The 20,008-nt window shown below is 38.6% G+C and overlaps 2 protein-coding genes across 4 annotated transcripts in view; one reads left to right on the top strand and one right to left on the bottom strand.

Annotated features, from left to right (window-relative positions):
- Positions 1 to 14,741, top strand: part of LOC106118942 (uncharacterized) — a 33,692-nt gene extending 18,951 nt beyond the window's left edge. Inside the window, exons 3-19 of one of the 3 annotated variants that reach the window (XM_013313712.1) lie at positions 960 to 983; positions 1,592 to 1,865; positions 2,411 to 2,478; positions 2,958 to 3,158; positions 4,145 to 4,275; positions 4,491 to 4,623; positions 4,696 to 4,814; positions 4,891 to 7,603; positions 7,687 to 7,867; positions 7,955 to 8,144; positions 8,220 to 10,474; positions 10,816 to 10,991; positions 12,187 to 12,237; positions 13,082 to 13,270; positions 13,355 to 13,478; positions 13,559 to 13,669; positions 13,744 to 14,741. In XM_013313712.1, the coding sequence (XP_013169166.1) occupies positions 960 to 983; positions 1,592 to 1,865; positions 2,411 to 2,478; positions 2,958 to 3,158; positions 4,145 to 4,275; positions 4,491 to 4,623; positions 4,696 to 4,814; positions 4,891 to 7,603; positions 7,687 to 7,867; positions 7,955 to 8,144; positions 8,220 to 10,474; positions 10,816 to 10,991; positions 12,187 to 12,237; positions 13,082 to 13,270; positions 13,355 to 13,478; positions 13,559 to 13,669; positions 13,744 to 14,603 (7,800 nt within the window). In that variant the 3' untranslated portion in view covers positions 14,604 to 14,741. The remainder of the gene's footprint in view (positions 1 to 959; positions 984 to 1,591; positions 1,866 to 2,410; positions 2,479 to 2,957; positions 3,159 to 4,144; positions 4,276 to 4,490; positions 4,624 to 4,695; positions 4,815 to 4,890; positions 7,604 to 7,686; positions 7,868 to 7,954; positions 8,145 to 8,219; positions 10,475 to 10,815; positions 10,992 to 12,186; positions 12,238 to 13,081; positions 13,271 to 13,354; positions 13,479 to 13,558; positions 13,670 to 13,743) is intronic. The other 2 variants (XM_013313713.1, XM_013313714.1) reach the window with 2 other exon arrangements.
- A 96-nt stretch (positions 14,742 to 14,837) lies between these two features.
- LOC106118779 (WD repeat-containing protein 13) lies at positions 14,838 to 20,007 on the bottom strand (the record flags this gene model as incomplete). Its single annotated transcript, XM_013313527.1, has 10 exons — positions 14,838 to 16,302; positions 17,447 to 17,568; positions 17,833 to 18,032; positions 18,189 to 18,349; positions 18,490 to 18,572; positions 18,649 to 18,709; positions 18,904 to 19,070; positions 19,414 to 19,567; positions 19,715 to 19,819; positions 19,900 to 20,007. Coding segments are annotated over 9 exons (1,140 nt in total), but the record flags the coding sequence as incomplete, so codon positions are not given.
- Position 20,008: the final 1 nt, after the last annotated feature.

Raw genomic sequence — 20,008 nt, 5'->3', positions numbered from 1 at the left:
TTACATTGATAAAGGGAAACACTGATATGGACGTTCACTTTAAAACAATTTATAAACTAAACATAGCCTGTTATCCGGTAGATTGTGACCTTTATGACGAATATACTTATATCTCTTATAGTAGATGTAACTCTTTCCTTCGGATGGTTCGATTTAAATCACATAACGTTGCACCCTCATTAGACATGCTTGAGCCATTGGTCAGTTCTCGCGTGCCGGTCTTTTAACGATGATGCTAATATCATATTGAAATGGTTTGCGATCTTTAAAGCTTCTACATACTGACGACTTTCGACGACTTTTTTTTATGTCTAAAACTGTTTGGACTTTTCATATTTTTGTTTAACTTGTATGATGTTTTAATGTTCGATACAGACAGATTATCCAATATTAAAAAAAATAAACGATTTGTGTGAGATGTTTTATTGCTACCATTTTACGATCGTGTTGTAAAGATTACTACCATATTGCTGTTACTATGGCAATCTACCAATTAGGGGATTTATTACGTGCCATTTAAAATATATTACTCACTAGAATTAATTCCTAGTTGCATTTTCCTATTGACATTATTTTTGCAAAACATTGTGTGCATCTTGATATTTTAAGTTTCTATACAATGCATTGAAATAATAAATACGTTCGTTTTTTTAAACAATATTAACACCTTGGGCGCCATGTGTATCTTTTTGTCACACAGTGTCTAGAACGCTGTGTACTCAAAAGTATACACATTAAAAAGTATATATATTTGAGCACATCCCAACAAAAAAATAATTGTGTTTTTTTTATACGGTCACTTAGGGTTTGGCGCTGAGGGTGTTAATCTCTGAAGATTTGCGTTACGTTAATTTTTTCCAACAAATGGCAAATATAAGTTATTAAAGTTCCTATCATATGTGTTGTTACGTGTTAATTATGATTACTACATAGGATGTTTTTTTCTGTATTGTCGACAGCCGAACGAAGGAGCAGACAATCAGGTAGCACTAATTCGCACGCTGATGACGTGGCTTGTGTTGTGTTGCGTTGTGCTTGCCTCGCCTTGTTTTATGTTGACACAGATGCATGCTAGATAAACTTTGTTCTATTGTAATTCTGACGATTTTAAATGATATCTTTGATTTTTATTTAATTTATGTTATCTTAAATTGATATTTTGCGATGCTTTTTGTGATCGTGTCGCTATTAAATCGTTGAATGTAATATTTTAAGGCTTGTAAGCTTTATTTGTACATGATTTTTTTTAGGTTATTAAATTCTTAAATTAATAATGGGTATTTTAATGCATGGTGGGTTTGTTGGAGTTTTTGCAATGAATGTGTCGTTGGGATTTAGTTAATTTTGATTTTGGTAATTTTGTTTTCCTCTGGTTCCTCTGGTTGACCATTGGTGTTGTAGTAATTTTCTATTTTAAAATGACATTTGACAAATAACTATAAATAATAATGCTTAATAAGTCCTTGCAAATCAATGTTTTATAAAGTCTCCTGAATTAAAAATACCTAATTTATGTTTTTCTATCAATTCCTCTTTTAAATTGAATACTATAATAAAGTACGCTTCACACTAAACAGTTTAACATCAACAGTTGTTCGCGCCGACCGCGAGCCTACACAATGCGCGCGCGCCGCCCGACGCTGTGTTCTCGGAGCCGGTCAACAACAACATCAGCGAAGACAACAACAATGGTCCGATCTCACTACGTGAGATGCAGAACATTGCCAATAACAACGCTGCAGCGTACATTGTTAGTGAGAACGAGGAGCGCAACAGGATAAGCCGAGAATCGGTTGTCGAATTTGAACCACTGCCCGCGGACTTGCGAGTCATCGATCCTCTGGAAAGATGTGCTGATTGGTTCGGTTAGTATGGAAATTATTATTATAAATTGAGTAAGTGTCATTTGTAAATAGAGGTCATGCGGGAGGCATTTTAAACTTACTGAAATGTAATTTACCTATTATTAACGAAAAAAAATATATAAATGAGTACCCGAACCTATTCCCAGTTTCTCTCTGACTCTTCACAAATTACATTAAAATCTCAAACACACGAGTGGAGACACACCTTTACAATGCCTATACAGTTACTGAGTAGAATGAGTTTATTGCATAAACTTACCGTGTAGTTGTCGTCAGTTGAAAACGACTGTGTTACGGTACTCTGTTGCATTTCCTATTACGTCTTACATATTTATATATAAGTTATTGTGTATTCAATAGAGTTGAATTCAATAGATATCGGTTACCTCGCCCGCGTAGTTCAAGGGGCATTTGTAATGGTTCCCGGGTCTTCCATTCGAATTCTTGTTACTTTGAATCTAAAATACTAAGCTCAAAAATATATATGAATTAAAAACAATTAAACAACTCTTCCTATTAAAATGATTACTTCCTTTTCGTTCCAGGTGGTGAAGATTTATCCAGGAATCGTCTACAGTACTTGCGCGAAATTGGTAGAGGATGGTTTGGCAGGGTATGTTGAAATGTTCTAATATTAAATAATATCACAACAGCGTCGGTGGCTCAGCGGTTAAGCACTTGACTTGCAATCTGCCGGTCCTGGGTTCAAATCCCGCCTTATACCAATGTGTTTTTCGATTTCCGATTTACATATTTACATTTATGCGACGTTCCTACGGCGAAGGAAAACATCGTGATCGAACTACACATATCTTAGAAGAAATTCAAAGATATGTGTAAAGTCAACCAACCCGCACTTGGCTAGCGTGTTTGACTATGGCCTAATCACCCTTTACTTAGGGTAGGCTTCGAGCCCCTCATTGGTGACGTATAGTGAGCTGATGATGATGATCACAACAGCTTAGGCATAAAGATTACGGAAACCCCTTAAGTAAAGACGACGGGTAATTTCTTTATATTAAAAACTGGATGAATCTCTTTAGTTGTAGTTTAACTTTCTCCAGAACATTTAGATATATGTATTATTAACAGGTGGTTGAGGGTGAATTGGACAACACAAGCACATCAGTGGCTGTCAAGATTCTTAATCAGAACGCCAGTTTGGAAGATAAGGCGCGGTTCTTAGATGAAGCAAGGATATACCGAGACGCGAGGCATGAGAACATACTTGGCTTCATCGCCAAATGTCTGCAGGAAGACCCATGGATATTGCTGTTTGAACTTTGCTCTGTTGTAAGCATCTTATCTTTTCTTTTTTTTTCGATTAAGGCGGACGAATTTTGATATTAAAATTGTAATTTTCTGTGTCCTATTCTGTAATTACCCCGGAGTATCTTTTTGTTGCGTTTATTCGTTCTTGAATAAATTTTTCTTTGTGTTTATCTTAATACTAGCTGCCGCGACTCTGTCCCGCAGGATAAAAAAAGATAATTAGTAGCTTAAATGTTCTTCCAGATTATGTTTTGTATCTGTGCCAAATTTCATTGAGATCCATTCAGCCGTTCAGGAGATACCTTCAAACAAACATCCATCCGTCTAAACATTCGCATTTATAATGTTAGTAAGATAAGATAACAGATTTAATAATACTAAAGTAACAAATATGTTGAAAGTAAATTTCAAGTCCCTCTTACCGTGAGTTTCTGAGACCAAAATCTCTCTATAAAATATATCGTCTTCCCTATCATTATTTTTGACAAAATAAAGATAACTATATGTTTTAAACAGATATTTTTGTATCAGAAACCCACAGTTAAACGTACATATAATGCAGTAAAATTTATTGGTCGACCAGTATAGAAGAGGTCTACGTTCAATACAATAACGTAGAGTTGTAGATCCCTGCCTCGATACGGTATTGATTGTGCGTGGAATACATAATAGGTCTATATGTTTATCAATGAAATTGCTTATGAATCAAATACCGAACGTTTTTTATTACATTCATTGTGCGTGAAGTTTATCAATGACATTTTATGAATAAAAACTCCTTTGAATTAAACTTAGCATAGGTTTTTTTTATCTGTAGCAATATGTTTTTTATTTCTATTTTTACTATGTATGTGTCAATATAAGATTTTTAATATGAAAAATTTTTCGCGTAGTATAAGACTAATGAGCTTGGACAAAAATCTAACAGAAACTAAACTCGTTCCATATCCCGAATTAACTAGCGTAATTAAAAAAAAAACCTTTTGATATGAAACGTATTTTGTCAGGATCTACAACAATACTTAATAGTGAATCGTCCCAAAATGGCAATATTGAACGAGAGTGGTGTGCCGCTGCAGCTCATGTGTGACGTCTCCTCCGCACTCGCATACCTGCACTCTAGAGGATTGCTCTATGGGTAAGTTATATTAATATCATTGTAATCAGCTAATATTATAAACCATTATACTGCCACTTATTTACATATAGCTTTTTTATAAATATACATACAGGATACCTATACTAATCAATTCGACAGTTTTTTTTTCTACTGTAAATGACGGAAACACCGAATTCCTTCCTTAAATTTGTAATCTAACAAGTTATTAATGTATGAACAATGTTGTATTGCAGCACTCTATGGTGCGGCAGTGTGATGGTGCGCGAGGGCGAGCCAGCGCGTGCCGTGCTGGGCCAGTACGGCGCCGCACGCCCGCCGCACGACACCGCTGCGCCGGAAACCAGGAGATACCCCGCTGTTTACAATGTAACCACTTTAATATCTACAATTCTATGTCCACGTATCTTTACTAGTCTGTAACTTTTATCTTTGTCGCAGAGCAATAGTGAGGTATGGTCTCTGGGTACGCTGATCTGGGAGATATGCGCGTGGGGCGCACAGCCTCACGCAGCGCCTCCGCCCTTGCCAGACTTGCCATGTCCTTATCGCACACATTTGTAAGTTATATTAACATATCTAACTTATATAATCTCAATTTTCGATATATAAATGATTTTAATAAATATTTTCTAGATATCAAGTAATGCAACTGTGCTGGAACGCAAACCCAGAGGCGCGGCCCACTGCCGGGCAAGTGCATGCGCTGCTGAACCACCTGCACAGCACGCACGCGCACAGCCGGCACGTGGACGCCGCGCACGACGACGGCTACGGCAGCAGTGACTTCGAGGAGCGCTGGCAGCGACTCAAGCCCAACTCCATACCCAAGATAGACGAGCACGTCGCAATCGTGCACGCGCCCTCCACCTCCATGACGTCACATTTCAACTCCGAACAAGACCTCGACAATCCGCCCACCACGCACGACACGCTCAGCGTAGACCTCGACACAGCCGTCTCCCGCTCCAGTAGCATCATGTCCGATAAAGATCCGCTATCAATTCAAATAAAGTCTGAAAGTCTAACCAATTTACATGGATCCCTGGAAGATGTTAGAAACATTTACTTAACACACAACGAAACAGCAGCCATAGAATGCCATCAAGGAAATGTAAGCCTTGACGATAGTAAGGATAAGGACTACGATCGCTCCGACAGTTCGATGGACCCGTGGGTGAAAGATATCATCACGGGCAGTCAGGATGATGTCAGATATTACAAGGATGTTAGCGATGTGATAAAGAATCTCGATAATATATTAAACTCTGAAAAAACATCCAGCTCCGAATCCAGTCATCAAGCGAGTCCATCCAGAGATAATTTAAGCTTGGAATGCAAGAAAGATTATCCGGTGCAAAAGAGTTTAGTAAAATCCCCAGGAATAACAAATTTCCAGAATATTCTAGAAGTCGGATTCGACTCGGAGACGAGAAACGATACGTGTGAAGATGAAGGCGATCGGGAAACTATCGGAACTTTGAGCCACTCTTTCGAACGACATAGTGATACGATCAGTCAAAATACACTTGAAAATTTGACACCAGATACACCAACAAATGATTTAGTTAATGATACAAAAATTATATGTGAAGCTGAAATAGTGCAAATGGATGTGAAACAAGAAAGAAACACTGAAGATAATGAAGCTAGTGATACCGTAGATGATGTTAAAAGTGAATTGCCAAATGATAAAATGAATCATAGTCTAAGTGAAATACCTACGTTGAAGGAATTGTGTGTAGCAACAGTGCCTAGTGTAAGTGAAGTTGAACAGAAGAATGTAAGAGAAGACTGTCATACACCTTGTGATAATAAGATAAATTATATAAAGATTGAACATGATGCAGGAACTAAGTCAGTGAATGATGTCACTATAGAATCTGAGGAATATCATAACACTGAATCACCAACTTTAGCAATAACCGAATTGGAATTAAAAAAAGACACTGAAGTACAAAATAATATTAACCATGAAATCTTGCCCGTATCGGAACAAGAATCTGCAGAAAAAGACAATATTATGTCTCTAGTCATTAATGATAGTTTACATTTAGATGAGGTAGTTAATGATGTAGGTAAATCAAATGCCATTGCACCGATTAGATCTGATGATAATGAAATTATGATAAAAGACTCCGCTAGCGAATATTCTCATAAAGATCTCATGAATGAGATAAATATAGAACAATATACAAACGATACACTACATACGTATTTAGAAATGAATGGAGATAACGAAATGGAACATATTGACACTTTACTTACAACAGATTCAACTATATACTTAGATCTGCCGAGTATGATAAAAGAGACGAGTAGTTTTCTTGAATCTGAAAGAGTTATGTCCAATCGAGATACAGATTTTAAAGAAGTTGTCTCAAGCACTCCAAAAGGAAGCGAAAATTCCTTTGATAATCAGGAAAATTCTAACAATGACTGTCAATTTGAATCAACTGCAGATACTAAAGTACCAGAATATGAATTAGGATCTACGCTAACAAAGTTGGAACAAAGATGCGCTCCAGAAAATATTAGCCCTTTGGAATCTCCTACCAAGAGTCATCACACAGATACTTATGATGAAAACAGTTCTATAGTCTTAGGCCCGTTTGAAAATTGTTCACTCGAATTGTTCAAAGCAGTGAAGTCGGAAATTGTCGACTTACCCAAGGAGGAATTTTTGGCGTTTTCATCCAACTTTAGTGAGATGGATCTGGAGACACCTTCCCCTCTTCGTGACGGAAACTTTCTGAATGAAGTACCCGATATTGTCCACGATGACTTGGTATTTGACGACTTGGCGACTGTGAGCGAAACCAAACCTAGTCCTGAAGTTCAAAGCGATAACACTGAGAATACTTATGAAAAATCAAATACAGAGAAACATATATCTCCATCGACGCCCCCCAACTCTCCCGGTATTTTCTTAGCGTCGACATCACAACAGAAATATTTAGTTGACATCGATTTAAATACGCCGAATGAGAGTGCTCCACGTACATTTTCCACGCTAAAGGAGACAGCAGGACCACCGTTCACCCCGGATTCAGGTTTAAGCTCTTTGCAGAAAGAGATTGATTTAAATCAAATAGAGCTGCAGATCACAACGAAGTTAGCTATGGCGGAGAACGAGAACAATTTGAACATAGAATATTCTGGACCTTTGACAGTGGAAGGATTCGTGACGGAGGACGAGGTGCTGATGCGCGAGAGCGACGCGATGCCCGAGTCCTACTTAGCGGGCAATGGAATACCACTCGACGATGTCAGGGAAGATCTCACTCTGGATACAGAATGCGTCAAAGCTTTGCGAGATGAATTAGAACTGAAGCTACCATTAGCACAGGTATATATTTTAAAGAAGTTTTTACTTAAAAACTTAATAATGGTTAGCAAAATGTGTATAATATTCTGGTAATAAATGTTCAGGTGGCTGCGATCGAGCCGGCGGAGAGTGCGGGGGATGCGGAGTGCCCGGGAGAGGTGGTAGGGGAATGGCGCGCCGAGCTGCCGCCCCCGCCCGACCTCGTGCTGAGCTACCCCGGCGCGCTCAGCCCCATCGCTGAGGAGACAGGCCCACAGCTCTCCGCCTATGAGAACGACACCAACTGTACGTATACGTAGATGTCAGTCTGCGTACGTAAAAGATACGTATATTTATGCCTTCTGTCTTATTTATGTTTGAGTTCTTCAACAGGGATATCGACCTGTACTGAATCATCTGAGAGCTACCCGGAGCCCTGCAACAACTCGACGGATGATGTGACGGAGCTCCCCACCGGCGCACACAGCGGCCCCAACGACCACTCCACCTACACCCTGCACTCCCGCGACAACTCACTTAACCTAACGTACACAGTACACAAGGACGTCGCCAGCAGTAAAGAGTAAGTTATCTATAGAATCCAAATTACATGCGTAAATTAATGAAATAAGGAAATGTAAATTATTTTTCTTCACAGAATTACTATGAGCGCCGACAGTTTAAACGCCAGCCCATTGAAGAAACTAATAGGCGATCCGCTATCGCCGATCGATGACCGAACATATAACAAAAGCGACGATGAAAAACAATCGAATTGCGAAAGATTGTCTCAAGTATCGCCATTTTTATTGAGTCCGTCGACCGATACCTCGGCGCCCGATAACTCCGACAACTTGGCGGGCTGTTCTACCTTATCCAAGCCGACAGTACCCACAGATGCCAAGTCCTCGAAACCCTCCGAAACTCAGTGTCTATCGAAAGCTACCAGTATAGACTCGTGGTGTTCGAACGATACCCTCTACAATGTAGAAGAAAATTTCGATGATCTAGCAATGGATCCTGACGTACCGATCGACTTCGAAGTTAATCAGGAACAAGAGAAGGATGATAAAAGTGAAAGCACGGACACGCTGACGCACAACGAACAGGAAAAAGAATTGAGTCACTGCTCCACTTACATCATACACGATAGCAAGTCGGAGATTTGTGAAACATTCTCACCTGATTCCATCACAGCTAATTTCAACACGTATACGAAACCGAAAACCGAAGCGGGAGCGACCACATCGGTTCAAACTAAATCTGAATTAAATGATTCAACAAAGAATACACAAACTAAAGATCTCGCTTACGGCACCCTTATGTCAGGATTACCTTCTGGTTCCAACTGCTCCACAGAATTACTCTCAACGGCCGATGAGGCTTGGAAACTATCACAACCCGAATTGGTTAGAAGATCTCCTTTCGGAGACGACTTCAACTCACCGCCTCCAAAATCAGTCGTAGATAAGGAAGAGGAATGTTTAGAAATAAATAGCCCAATAACAAATCAACCGAGCATCAATAAAATGGACAGCGTCGATGTTACTTGTCTTAAAGATAATTCCGATAGTGATAACAAACCTGAAATGGACAGTCAAGACATTATTATAGGAATCGATGAAAGCCAAGATCTCGCGCACAAAACTATAGCCAATTCTCACGTAACGAGTACACCATTGGCTGAAATTAATGCAGACGAAGATAATATAGAAGGCATACCGATTAATTTGCCTCAAATGAACACAGATAACAGCGAATATCTGACGAAAAACTTGCCAAATTTCCAATCATTTCTACTATCAGCTGAGATGAGACCTCAAGACATATCGTCTAGTATAAGTAATGAAGTCACCAGCCTCAATCAAGATACGGAGGTTTTATTAGAAGGTGAAAGCAAAAGTTTGAGCAGAAACAGCAAAGACAGTCCAGGAATTCCTGATGGAACTCTAACGTATTCAGATTTTGAAGGCTCAGTTATAACAAAGCCCCAGGAAATAGATTCGCGGGAGAACAGCAGAGATAATGGTACAAATGTTCAAGATAACTCAACACCTTTATGGCACCAGAATCTTTCATCACTAATCGACGCTAGTTCATCATTATTACAAAATGAAAGAAGGATTAATGATATTATAATGCAAGCAATAGATAATAGTAATCAATCAGAAAGTTTGATTAACTGTAACACTCCTTATGTAGTAACAAGTCCGCCTAGTGAAGTATATTTAAATGAATCTCATATTAACGATATTAATAAGTCTAATGATATATTTATAACAGATTTAGATACAGAAGAAGAAACGGAACAGCCTCATTCTATTATCATAACGGAAAGCCCTTTATTAATAAACAGGATCAGTCCAAATATTAATAGAAATTGTGATCCTCAAAGTAACATATACGATTCAAACACGGGTTTGTTCCAACCTTTTATTAAGGAAAGAATAGAACAAAATGTTCTAGAAAATGATAGAACATCGCAAGAAGAACATACAACAGAAGACGTTAGAGTTAGCGTAAATGAATCAAACCCGAACACAAGTAACTGTAGTAAAGACACTGATAATATTAGATGTAATGGTGATAGTCAAAATTACGCGACCGTGAGCTTTCTGAATGAAGCATTCGAAGAACTCGTTGAAAGTAATGTCGATGATAATGAGAAAGATTTAGAAAATTCTTTAACTGATAAAGAAATTCATTGTACATCCAGTCAGGTTGAAAAAGAAAACGGAGTTTTAGAAAGTCACGAAGAGAATATTTACGAGAATGTAAGACAAGATATGAACGGCGTTGCTGAAGCTGATGATGAAACTATGACGTCAGTGACGGAGAATTTTTTACAGAACGAAAAGAAATACTGCACATTAGATTATTATTTGCCTCTGATGAATGACATCAGATTTACTGGTGAGTACTATAAATAAAAAAAAACTTTTAATGCATTGCAAATATAACCATTATATATAATATATGTAAATAAATCTGAATATTTGTAAGAAATTTCACTAATATTGTAAATGCGAATGTTTTGATGGATGGATGTTTGTTAGAAGATATCTCCAGAACGGCTGCACGGATCTCGCTGAAATTTGACAGAGATGTAGAACATAGTTCGGAAGAACACATTTGCTACTAAATAAGGTTTTTTTTAATTTCGCACGAACGGATCCGCGGCTGATAGCTTGTGTTTATAAAACTGCGATGTAATTTTACCTACACGTGTGACTCACTAGCGTACAATCGACTAGGTCCAGGTGCAGAAGTCATGAGTACATCGTTCAATCAAGACTCGTCCACTGACCCAACATCTCCCGAGTGCGAGCAGGACAGCAAGCCCGACACCGTCACTGACATACTGAAAGAGTGGGACAGCGAGAGTGACTCGCACTCAACTAACTCATCCAGCGGAGAATTCATATGGAGGGTGAGTCAATTACACAGAGCTGGCACTTATTACATTCAGGGTGAAATGCTTATATTTATCTGTCCTAGTCTCACATAAGAAGTGACGCTTTTAACCACTGGTTTTGGTCTTGAATTCTCACCCTCCCCCTCCCCCCCTACAATTAGATACCCCCACCAAATAGATTTATTAATTTACACTATGTACAATAGATAGATTTTTAATTAATACCTACTTATATTAAAAATTGCACTAAATTAGTCTTAAAATATAATTTATTCCTTAAAAATCCTTTATTGAACATAGTGTTACAACAAATTTCAACTGTCCTTGCTCATGCGTAATAATATTGCTATCTCGGTTTTTTCAAAGAGAAAGACAGAGATGGCAGTATACGCAGGAGTTACGACTATGAAAATTTGTTAAGTCGCGTCGAAAACATCCTCATTGTTTTGTGTCTGATAACCCCTTAATTAATGTGATTAATTCTGTGATGCTCAAAAGTCCTTCAAATATTGTAGTTTTTTTCCAGATTCTTGTATAAATATTAATAATCTTATCCCATACGAGTGTAATAGAATCTTTATTTTTTTTGTGATGGATTGCTTTTTAATAAACACAATTATGGAACATCCCCGCTAATGTCTGGATATGGTAGATAGACCCCAAGTATTAATAGTTAATTTGTATACATGTACAGGGCAATTAACTTAAAGGTTACAGAAATTATCTTTCGCTTTTTGAAAGCTGATTATTTACAAGATACTGTAGATAAATATACATATAAATACTGCCGGATCTAGGGTAGGGCGAGGTTGGGCGGCACAGGGCGCTGGGCAGTAAGAGACGACACAGTCTCACATAACCCTTTCATAGCGGAGGCATACCCACTAAACCCCTCTGTTCCTCCAACGCATCGGGACGGGGCCACGGGCACGCTTTCGCTCTCGTCCGCGACGGTCTCACATAACCCTGCTGGGGGGTTAGGCCCGTCCCCACTCAAAGTTATGGTAAAAAAAAGAGGTCGCCGTAAAAATAACGCCCAGGGCACTATTTAAACAGACTGTCATAATTAATCCGTTAAAATTTTCACATGTCATATATTGTAATCAGTTATCAAAAAGCGAAAGATACGTTTATAGAGTGAATGTAACCAGTACATGTGTACCAAATGTGTGGTGTCGGTGTGCTTGCATGTATTTGTACGTGTGCGTAGGACGGCGACGGCAACGCCACCTGTCTCGTCTCCACCACGCACTTCCAACACGTGAGTATTGCCAATATAGCTCATTACAATATTGATGTCATGTTTGATTCATACAAAACAAACTATTGAACATATTGCTATCTCTGTTTTTCACTAAAAGATAGAATGAAATGACTAATATGTTTTGTATGTTTGCCAAACATCGTCTCAACAGATCTTTATATAGGGTCTATTTTCGCTTTGCCTGCATTTTAATATTATACGCATTCCCACAAGTAAGTTACACTTTACCATATAATGCTATGTTGTAAAGATTTTTTTTTTATAACACGAGTCAGATCATTGAAAGCTTAAGCATCATTCAAACCGTGCGTTTTCACTGCCAACCACCAGTTTAAAAATATTCTTATTATTTATTCCGGCACGAAAAAGATGACAATTTTACGTTTCTCTTTTAGCAGTGGACATATACGATTCAATTGTGTTCTTCTAAAGTTGTCATAGAATATCACCTAGTACGAATTAAAAATATACAGCAGTGATTTTATAGCCATTTAATATTTGATCTTTTGTGTAAGTTCTGCTTTGTCAATTATTTTTAGCGACATGAGATTTAAAAAAAAATGTTATAATCAAGTAAATAATAATCAATCCAAAATCAATGTAAGTACACTCAAAATATGGTGCCATCATAACCGTCTCTTCTGACATTTCAATATTTCATTCTTCACATTATGCCTTTTTAGAAAAAGAAACAATAACACTAAGTCAGTCTACCATGTATATAAAATTAGCTACGCCAAGTTCATAATATACTAAAAAATAATTTATGTTAACTAAGGTTAACTCGTCGAATAAAGAAAATTGGGGAGAGATTTAAGGAAGTTTTTTTTACACTATTCAGCATCGCGAGGGAGGTGCGCCCCAGGCTCCTGAAGGTCCCGAAGTGTCGGAGATGGCGGAGCACGTTTCCTCCGGTTCTTCCGGGTCATCGGGCTCGGAGGGTGACGAGGTGGAGTTCGTGCCCTCCTCGTGGGACTGCCGGGCCGCGCCCGCAAAGTCTTCACTACGCAGCCTCGATCACACAGCCCCGGTATGCTAAATATTTACCTTATATATGAATCAACAAAATATAAGCAAACGTTTACGTTAAGCAATGTGACCATTTGTATCACAGGATAGCAAGAAGCGTGTAGTGTTCAAGCGTCAAAAGTACCACTCGGTTTACGAGTACCCGCGCGAGGTATGCGAGGCCACTGTCGACGCACCGCCAGACCTGCCCGACTTCTCCACATACTGCGGTAACATACATTCTACAATAAGCAAGTTTCAGCAAAATAATCTATCCATGGCTTAAATTATACCGATGTTTACTTTGTAGACTGGGAGGCGGCGAGCGCGGAGGAGGCGGAGCTGGACTACGGGCAGCTGTTCAGCGAGCATAACGCACTCGACCTCTACCCGCTGCGCTCCGGTATCGCATTCGGCGCAGGTACGTAGGCAACACTACGACTCATATTGCACATCATGCAGGGCTATCAAAATCATACTATTTATGTTTTTAAGATTACGACGAAGACTTCTTTATATCATCGTCGACGCGTCCGTTCGAGCGCGAGTTCGACACGCTCGGCGTGATGTCGACCGCGAGCCAGTTCTTCCCCGGCATGCACGCCAAGCAGGCGCTGCTCGACCACGACGTCGACGACGTGGAAGACTTCCGCGCCCCGCCCTCACCCGCACCCCTCCCTCCAAACGCCCTCGCGCACACCACCACGCCTTCCCTCGACTTCACCACTCCCGACTCCGGCGTCGAGGATGTCACACCCGGCTCCACCAGCACCGAAGACGACTTTAAAACCAAGAAGATTACTGACGCCGACGCCTGCTGGAGGCCCCTCGATAGCGCCAGTTCCAGCGAGTCCGTCAGCCCCAGCTCACCGGGGGGCGAAGCTTTAGGAGGGCTCCGGCACACGAGGGACAAGCTGAAGCTGGACCTACCGCCCAGCCCGCACATACCCTCGCCCCGGCACAACCGTGTGTTCAACTTCGTGCTCGACAAGCCGAAGCGACGCAGCCAGGAGGAGCGGCCGGAGCTCGGCACGACGCCGCTCGTGATGACGGACGAGACGCCCGTCATCACGTCCACGTTGCCGCTGCGAGACGACGTGCCGGATGACGTCATCCCCGAGCCAACCTTCTCGACGTTCGGCAAGTGCGCCTCCACCAGCGCGGATCCCGAGCAGCGCGCCATCGTACTCACCGACGAGGTTCACGACTCCGATAAGGAAGATAGTTCCAACTCCACAGTGGAGGGAGTGAAGGGCGAAGGCACCGTGCTCGACAGCGGGGACGAGGACTCCGGTATCGAGAGAAGCTCCAAAGCCACGCTAGAACGAAATAAAACAACGCCCAACGTCTCCTAATTAAAACTAGATGATAATCTCTCTGTAAATAACTCATTAATATTGGATGCTTGTATCGCGTAGAAGCAAGGAACGATCATGCATTGTTCCAGCCAAATGTCAGTCTGATGCATGCTGAAGTGGAATTGGTTACGTGTTCCTTGCCATAATGCAAATTTAGTGTTTTAACTGGCCGTAGAAAAACTAACAACTTTAATTATCTTTTTATATGACATCAAAAATTGTCTACCCAACGATTAACACTTTTCATATGTCATATGTGAAAACAAAATTTTCGAACTCTACATATCGGAAGTAAAAAGCCTTCAAGCCTTTAACATCTAGGCAAATAGATTTAGTGTGAGGAACGCCAGTGAATTGTCTTGGTGTTAACTGAACAATGGTACAAATAGCCGTGAATTATTGTATACAACTAGAAAGTAGCGCTTTATACTGAAAATATACTGATTAAGTTCTTAAATATTTATAATAGTGCAACACACTGCGGGATTTTTCTCAACAATTTCTCTTTTGCAAGAATATTATAGCTGAATTTAAGGTACGTTTCTAAAGCCTAATCTATATTAAGTTTTTATCTATTTTTATGTATTTATATTTGAATGCAAAATGATAGTTGTTAATTCATCTAACTGTTTTTACTATTATTATTTCGATTCGGTTAATTCAATGGTTTTTGGACACAATTTTTATACATTACAGTGGATTTTAACTGCAGTGAACTTTATTGACATATTGTCTTCTCTGTTTGTTAAAAAAGAATGTAGGAGATAACATATGTCGCCAGTCCCTAAGTGAAGTATCGTAACTGAAGAATTCTAAATTTTTTACTGTCTAAAATAGCTTATTATGACGAATGTTTACATATTTCTTAATCTTTCTTGTACTTTTACCAATAGAAAAACGTAAATAAATTCGATTTTGTCAAAATCATGCTTTACATTAAAAAGATAAACCAAAAATCAACTTTAAAAACGTCCATTTTTAGTTACATTATAGGGGCCGTTGATATGTCAATAACAGTCACCGCAGTTTAAACTCACAATAGATTCAAACTATTGTATAGTGCTAAGTGATAGTAACCCAATACTTGTACTTGCTAGATTTTCATACGTAATAATATTTTTAATTGTTTATTTCTTAACTTGGTAGTGTATTAGATAGTATATACTGGTGTGAGTTTGGATACACGCACGATAATTTTAACAGACAAACTGTTATTTATTTAAAATTATTAGTTAAAAAAATCCACGTTAAATAACTTGAGTAAATTTTAAATGCATATAACAGTTGATAAAAGCGCGATGTTTAGTTTTTGAATGTTTTAATTTTAGTGTGTGTATCCGAATTGTAAATTCTGAATTCTCTTGTGGCACTACATCTACGCACAATGAATAAACATCATACATAAAATTTCGAAATATTTATTCAAACTTTAGAGCTGCAATTACAAGTCAAGTTAGCAACTATTTTATAATCGGAAAAATAACATCATTTTTTTTCGTTATATTAGAAACATGTTTCTAATAAAACGGAATCTTCGAAGGATTTTAATTGCAGATTCAGTTATTCGAAAAAAAACGCCAATTGTTAGACTTAAGTAAGAAATTATATTAGATAAGTGTAGAGTAGTCTTAATGTGGATTTTGTGGTGACTACTGGTCGACGTAGCGTTTTCACACACACTCGGCAAATATTCAACCTAAAAAACATAAAATATAAATATTTTATACAAGTTCATTTAACCTTAAATATCTTTTCTTTTCTGATATTTTTAAAATTCTTTTTTTTTTAATTCAACCCTTTGCGAGCCGAAATTAAATTATCTTTGCATAAATCTGGCTGTAAACATTTTTTTTAAATGTTGGTAATCGCAAAATGTATTTTAAAACTTCCCCAAAGGAGGTTTTATTCGTTTTTTTTAATGCTGAGTGTGAGATCCAAATTGGCCTGGATTGTCGCGTCATCAGTGCGCCACGCGATACGTCCAAGTGTTAACCTCATGTGCAATTCTTCTCATTTCCATATCATCGCTCTTTAGTTATTTAGTTACTCTGGTGTAAATATTAATTTAATGTTGAATTGATTTTTTTTAATATGAAATTTATGAATCGTCTACGTGTTTATTGTTCGTTCTTTACAATTTTTTTTTATACATTTGTAGGGAAGTTTCGTTGTTGTACAGTTGTGTATATACGATAGATGTTCATTTTGTTAACTTTACTGTTTGGTCAGTTGTATGAACGTTGAATTTCATTTACGAGACCAACAATCAATGTAGTGTACGAAATGTCTTAGATTTTTTTATAGTATTTTAAATGATCGTTTTAGAAATTCGATTGATTAGTTTCCGTCGCAGCGGCATAAGTGAAACGAAGGAATTACTTTTGAATTGTCCAATAAATGGTATTTATAAGTTGTTGATTTGTATGAGCTGTGTCGATTTAATGTTTAGTGAATGAAAACGCGTCGGCAAATCTTTTAATATTGTGAATCTATCGAGTCTTTTAAAAGTATTTATATTGAAAAGAATTAATAATAAATAATTAATAAAATTTGTGACTCAAATTGTATTTTATTTATTTGCCAAAACCTTAAATATAAAAAAAATGTCGACATTCACGACATTTTAAGTTCAAATAAAAACAGGATTATTGATAAATAAGAATACCTTTAAATATTTATAATATAATTATTAAGATATTAACTTATATTAAAATTATAAACATTTCATAAATACAATAATTCATGTAACTTCAATTCATGTGACTTTTTATTCGGGACATCACAATTTTGGAATGTAATTAGACCTTATTCCTTGTAACAAGAGATTGCTTTTGACTTATAATATGTTACTGTAGCAGCGATCAGCCGCGACGCCAGATGATGACCAGGCCGGAGACATCGCTGCTGGCCAGCAGGCTCTCGTCGTAACTGAAGCTGACGCCCAGCACTGCAGACGCGTGCCCTAACAACACACGCTGTTTTAGTCCAGCTATTAGAACTTGGTTGGATTGGATAGACAAAAGTGGAAATTAGTTTTCCACTAGTTTGCATATGAGATTGATTATTTATTTAAAGCTTTTGCCTATATTTTAGATGTTTGATGAATAATTTAATCAACAAATATCCCTAGCATAGCTGACTCCGATCCATCTGACACGAAGGACCAACACTAATAATTGTCTGAAAACATGACTCGGGTTGGATTTTGGTCAGAATATGGTCTCACCTTGGAGCTTATTGACGACGGGTTGTCCGGCATGACCCTCAATGTCAAGGAAGTAGACGCAGGCGTCCTCGCCGCCGCTGACGACGCACACGCCGCGCCGGAACGACATAATGGGGCAGAAGGTCGAGCGCACACCGTGATGTCGGTGTACCGTCTCGAAACGCTTCTTCAGGCTCAAACTACCCTCGCGGTCCGTTATTCTGCTCACATACGTGCAATTAGAAGAACGGCTTTATAGTATTATTAAGAAAGAAAAACGTTATAGCGTTTTTTTTTTAATCATTCGAATCTTTATTTATTGTGAATACAAAACGAAATTTAGAGTTGCAGTAAAGTTTGATTGACTATATTTGTACCTAAAGAGGTACAGCGAGTTGTCAGCGGCGCTGACCAGCAGTGCGGGATGGCGCGCCAGCCAGGGGCTCCAGCTGAGGCTGGTGACTGCGCCGCCCACGCAGCATCTCCGCAGCTTGCTTAGCGCCCCCGTACCCGATGTGCGGTAACTCACTATTACACCCTACCCGCGTACAATGACGACAATTTAGTCCACAAGTCTATATTTTAAAACTATTTAATTATATTAAAATCTAATGGAGACTTCATTATCATTTACAGAGATACAAGATTCATGAAAAGTGTTGGTTACTCTTTTGATACCTTATCATTGGCCGCCCAAAACATTCTGCCACTGGATTCGCACGCGATGGCCTGCACCTTGCCGCCTAATATGCTGCTGCCACCTGACAACAACTCACTATAGTTTTACTCTATTAAAGCTCTGCTAAGTTAATTCTTTTAACTAAGACTAAACCTCACCTCTAGGATATATTCCTGTCGACACATTGAGAACTTCCACCATTCCTCTCGCGTTTCCCGCCTAATGGTTGCGTTAAGGATATTTGAAGTACGAAAAATATTAAACAGGCGTTAATGATTTAGGATTATAACTTAATAGACATTATCAAATATAAATAGAACAATTCTTCACCATTCTTCACCAGACGAGATGTTGGATATTGATTGTTGTATCAAATAAACATAATAATGGCTATAATTATTGCAAAAGGATACAATGACCATGTTATTGTTTGCTGGCTGGAAAGCGCAGCAAAGAAGCGGCGCGGAGAGCTGGTCGCGAGCCTCGCGCAACCGCCGACGTCGCGCCACGTCCCACACACAAAGTGCGCCGTCCAGTCCACACGTCACTACCAGCTCGTTAGACGCAGACCAGTCGCAGTCTGACACACAAATGCACGTCTTGTATACCGAATCTTCCGGAAATGGCGAAAATCAAATAGGCACAAAATACCACGGCTTATAGCCTTTCTATGGGAAGAAATCTGTGGTCAAACAAGTAAAATGTAAGACATAGAATTTACAACATTGATAACACTCACATGCAAAATATGAACAGAACAATACACTTTATAAAAATGGTTCAGCTCTCTATGCTACAAAAGGTAACAATGTAGCATAGAACAAATACATGTCAAACATTAATTTATAGACTTTAAGCTCATTAACATAGGACATGGTCAACTTTTTAACATATTTAATCTTTTGTCCAATATTATTACTTACCAGTGACAGCATCGGTGTGTCCCTCTAGTATAACAGAGACACGTGGCGGGGTCGCCGTCACATCACATATAGACACAGTGCCGTCGCGCGACGCACAGCACAGCTTCGAGCGGTCGTTGTTTGCGAATTTAACTACACTCACTTCATCACTATGCTAAAACATTAATATACTTACTTCATATGTTCTCAAAAAATTGTCTTACACATATCAAAACAGTGCTTGCAGTGTTTACAGTGCTATTCAAACTTAATGGCAGCTTAATCACTATCTGCCATAAAGTTTGAATATTATAATACTAACCTGATCAAAAATATGATGAACTCCAGTAAAAGCATAGTTTTCCGATATTGTTAGGTCATTTTTCTTCTTTGAACTGCCAGATAATTCATCAACTGCTAAGCTTGCCTAAAATCACATTGTGATACCAAATTATAAGTAACCCAGAGAACTAGGACATGTTTTGTAATAACATTATAACTTGGTACCTTACTGCTAGACCTGGCTCGGGAAGATGAAGAGCTGATTGAAATGTTATCTTGAACTCCATATCTCTTCTGCAGCAACTGACTTCTGATGTTAATGTATTTCTTTATA

This window comes from Papilio xuthus, unplaced genomic scaffold (genome assembly GCF_000836235.2).
Source record: "Papilio xuthus unplaced genomic scaffold, Pxut_1.1 DF827542.1, whole genome shotgun sequence".
Taxonomy (NCBI): domain Eukaryota; kingdom Metazoa; phylum Arthropoda; class Insecta; order Lepidoptera; family Papilionidae; genus Papilio; species Papilio xuthus.
This window is presented reverse-complemented; position numbering and strand designations above follow the sequence as displayed.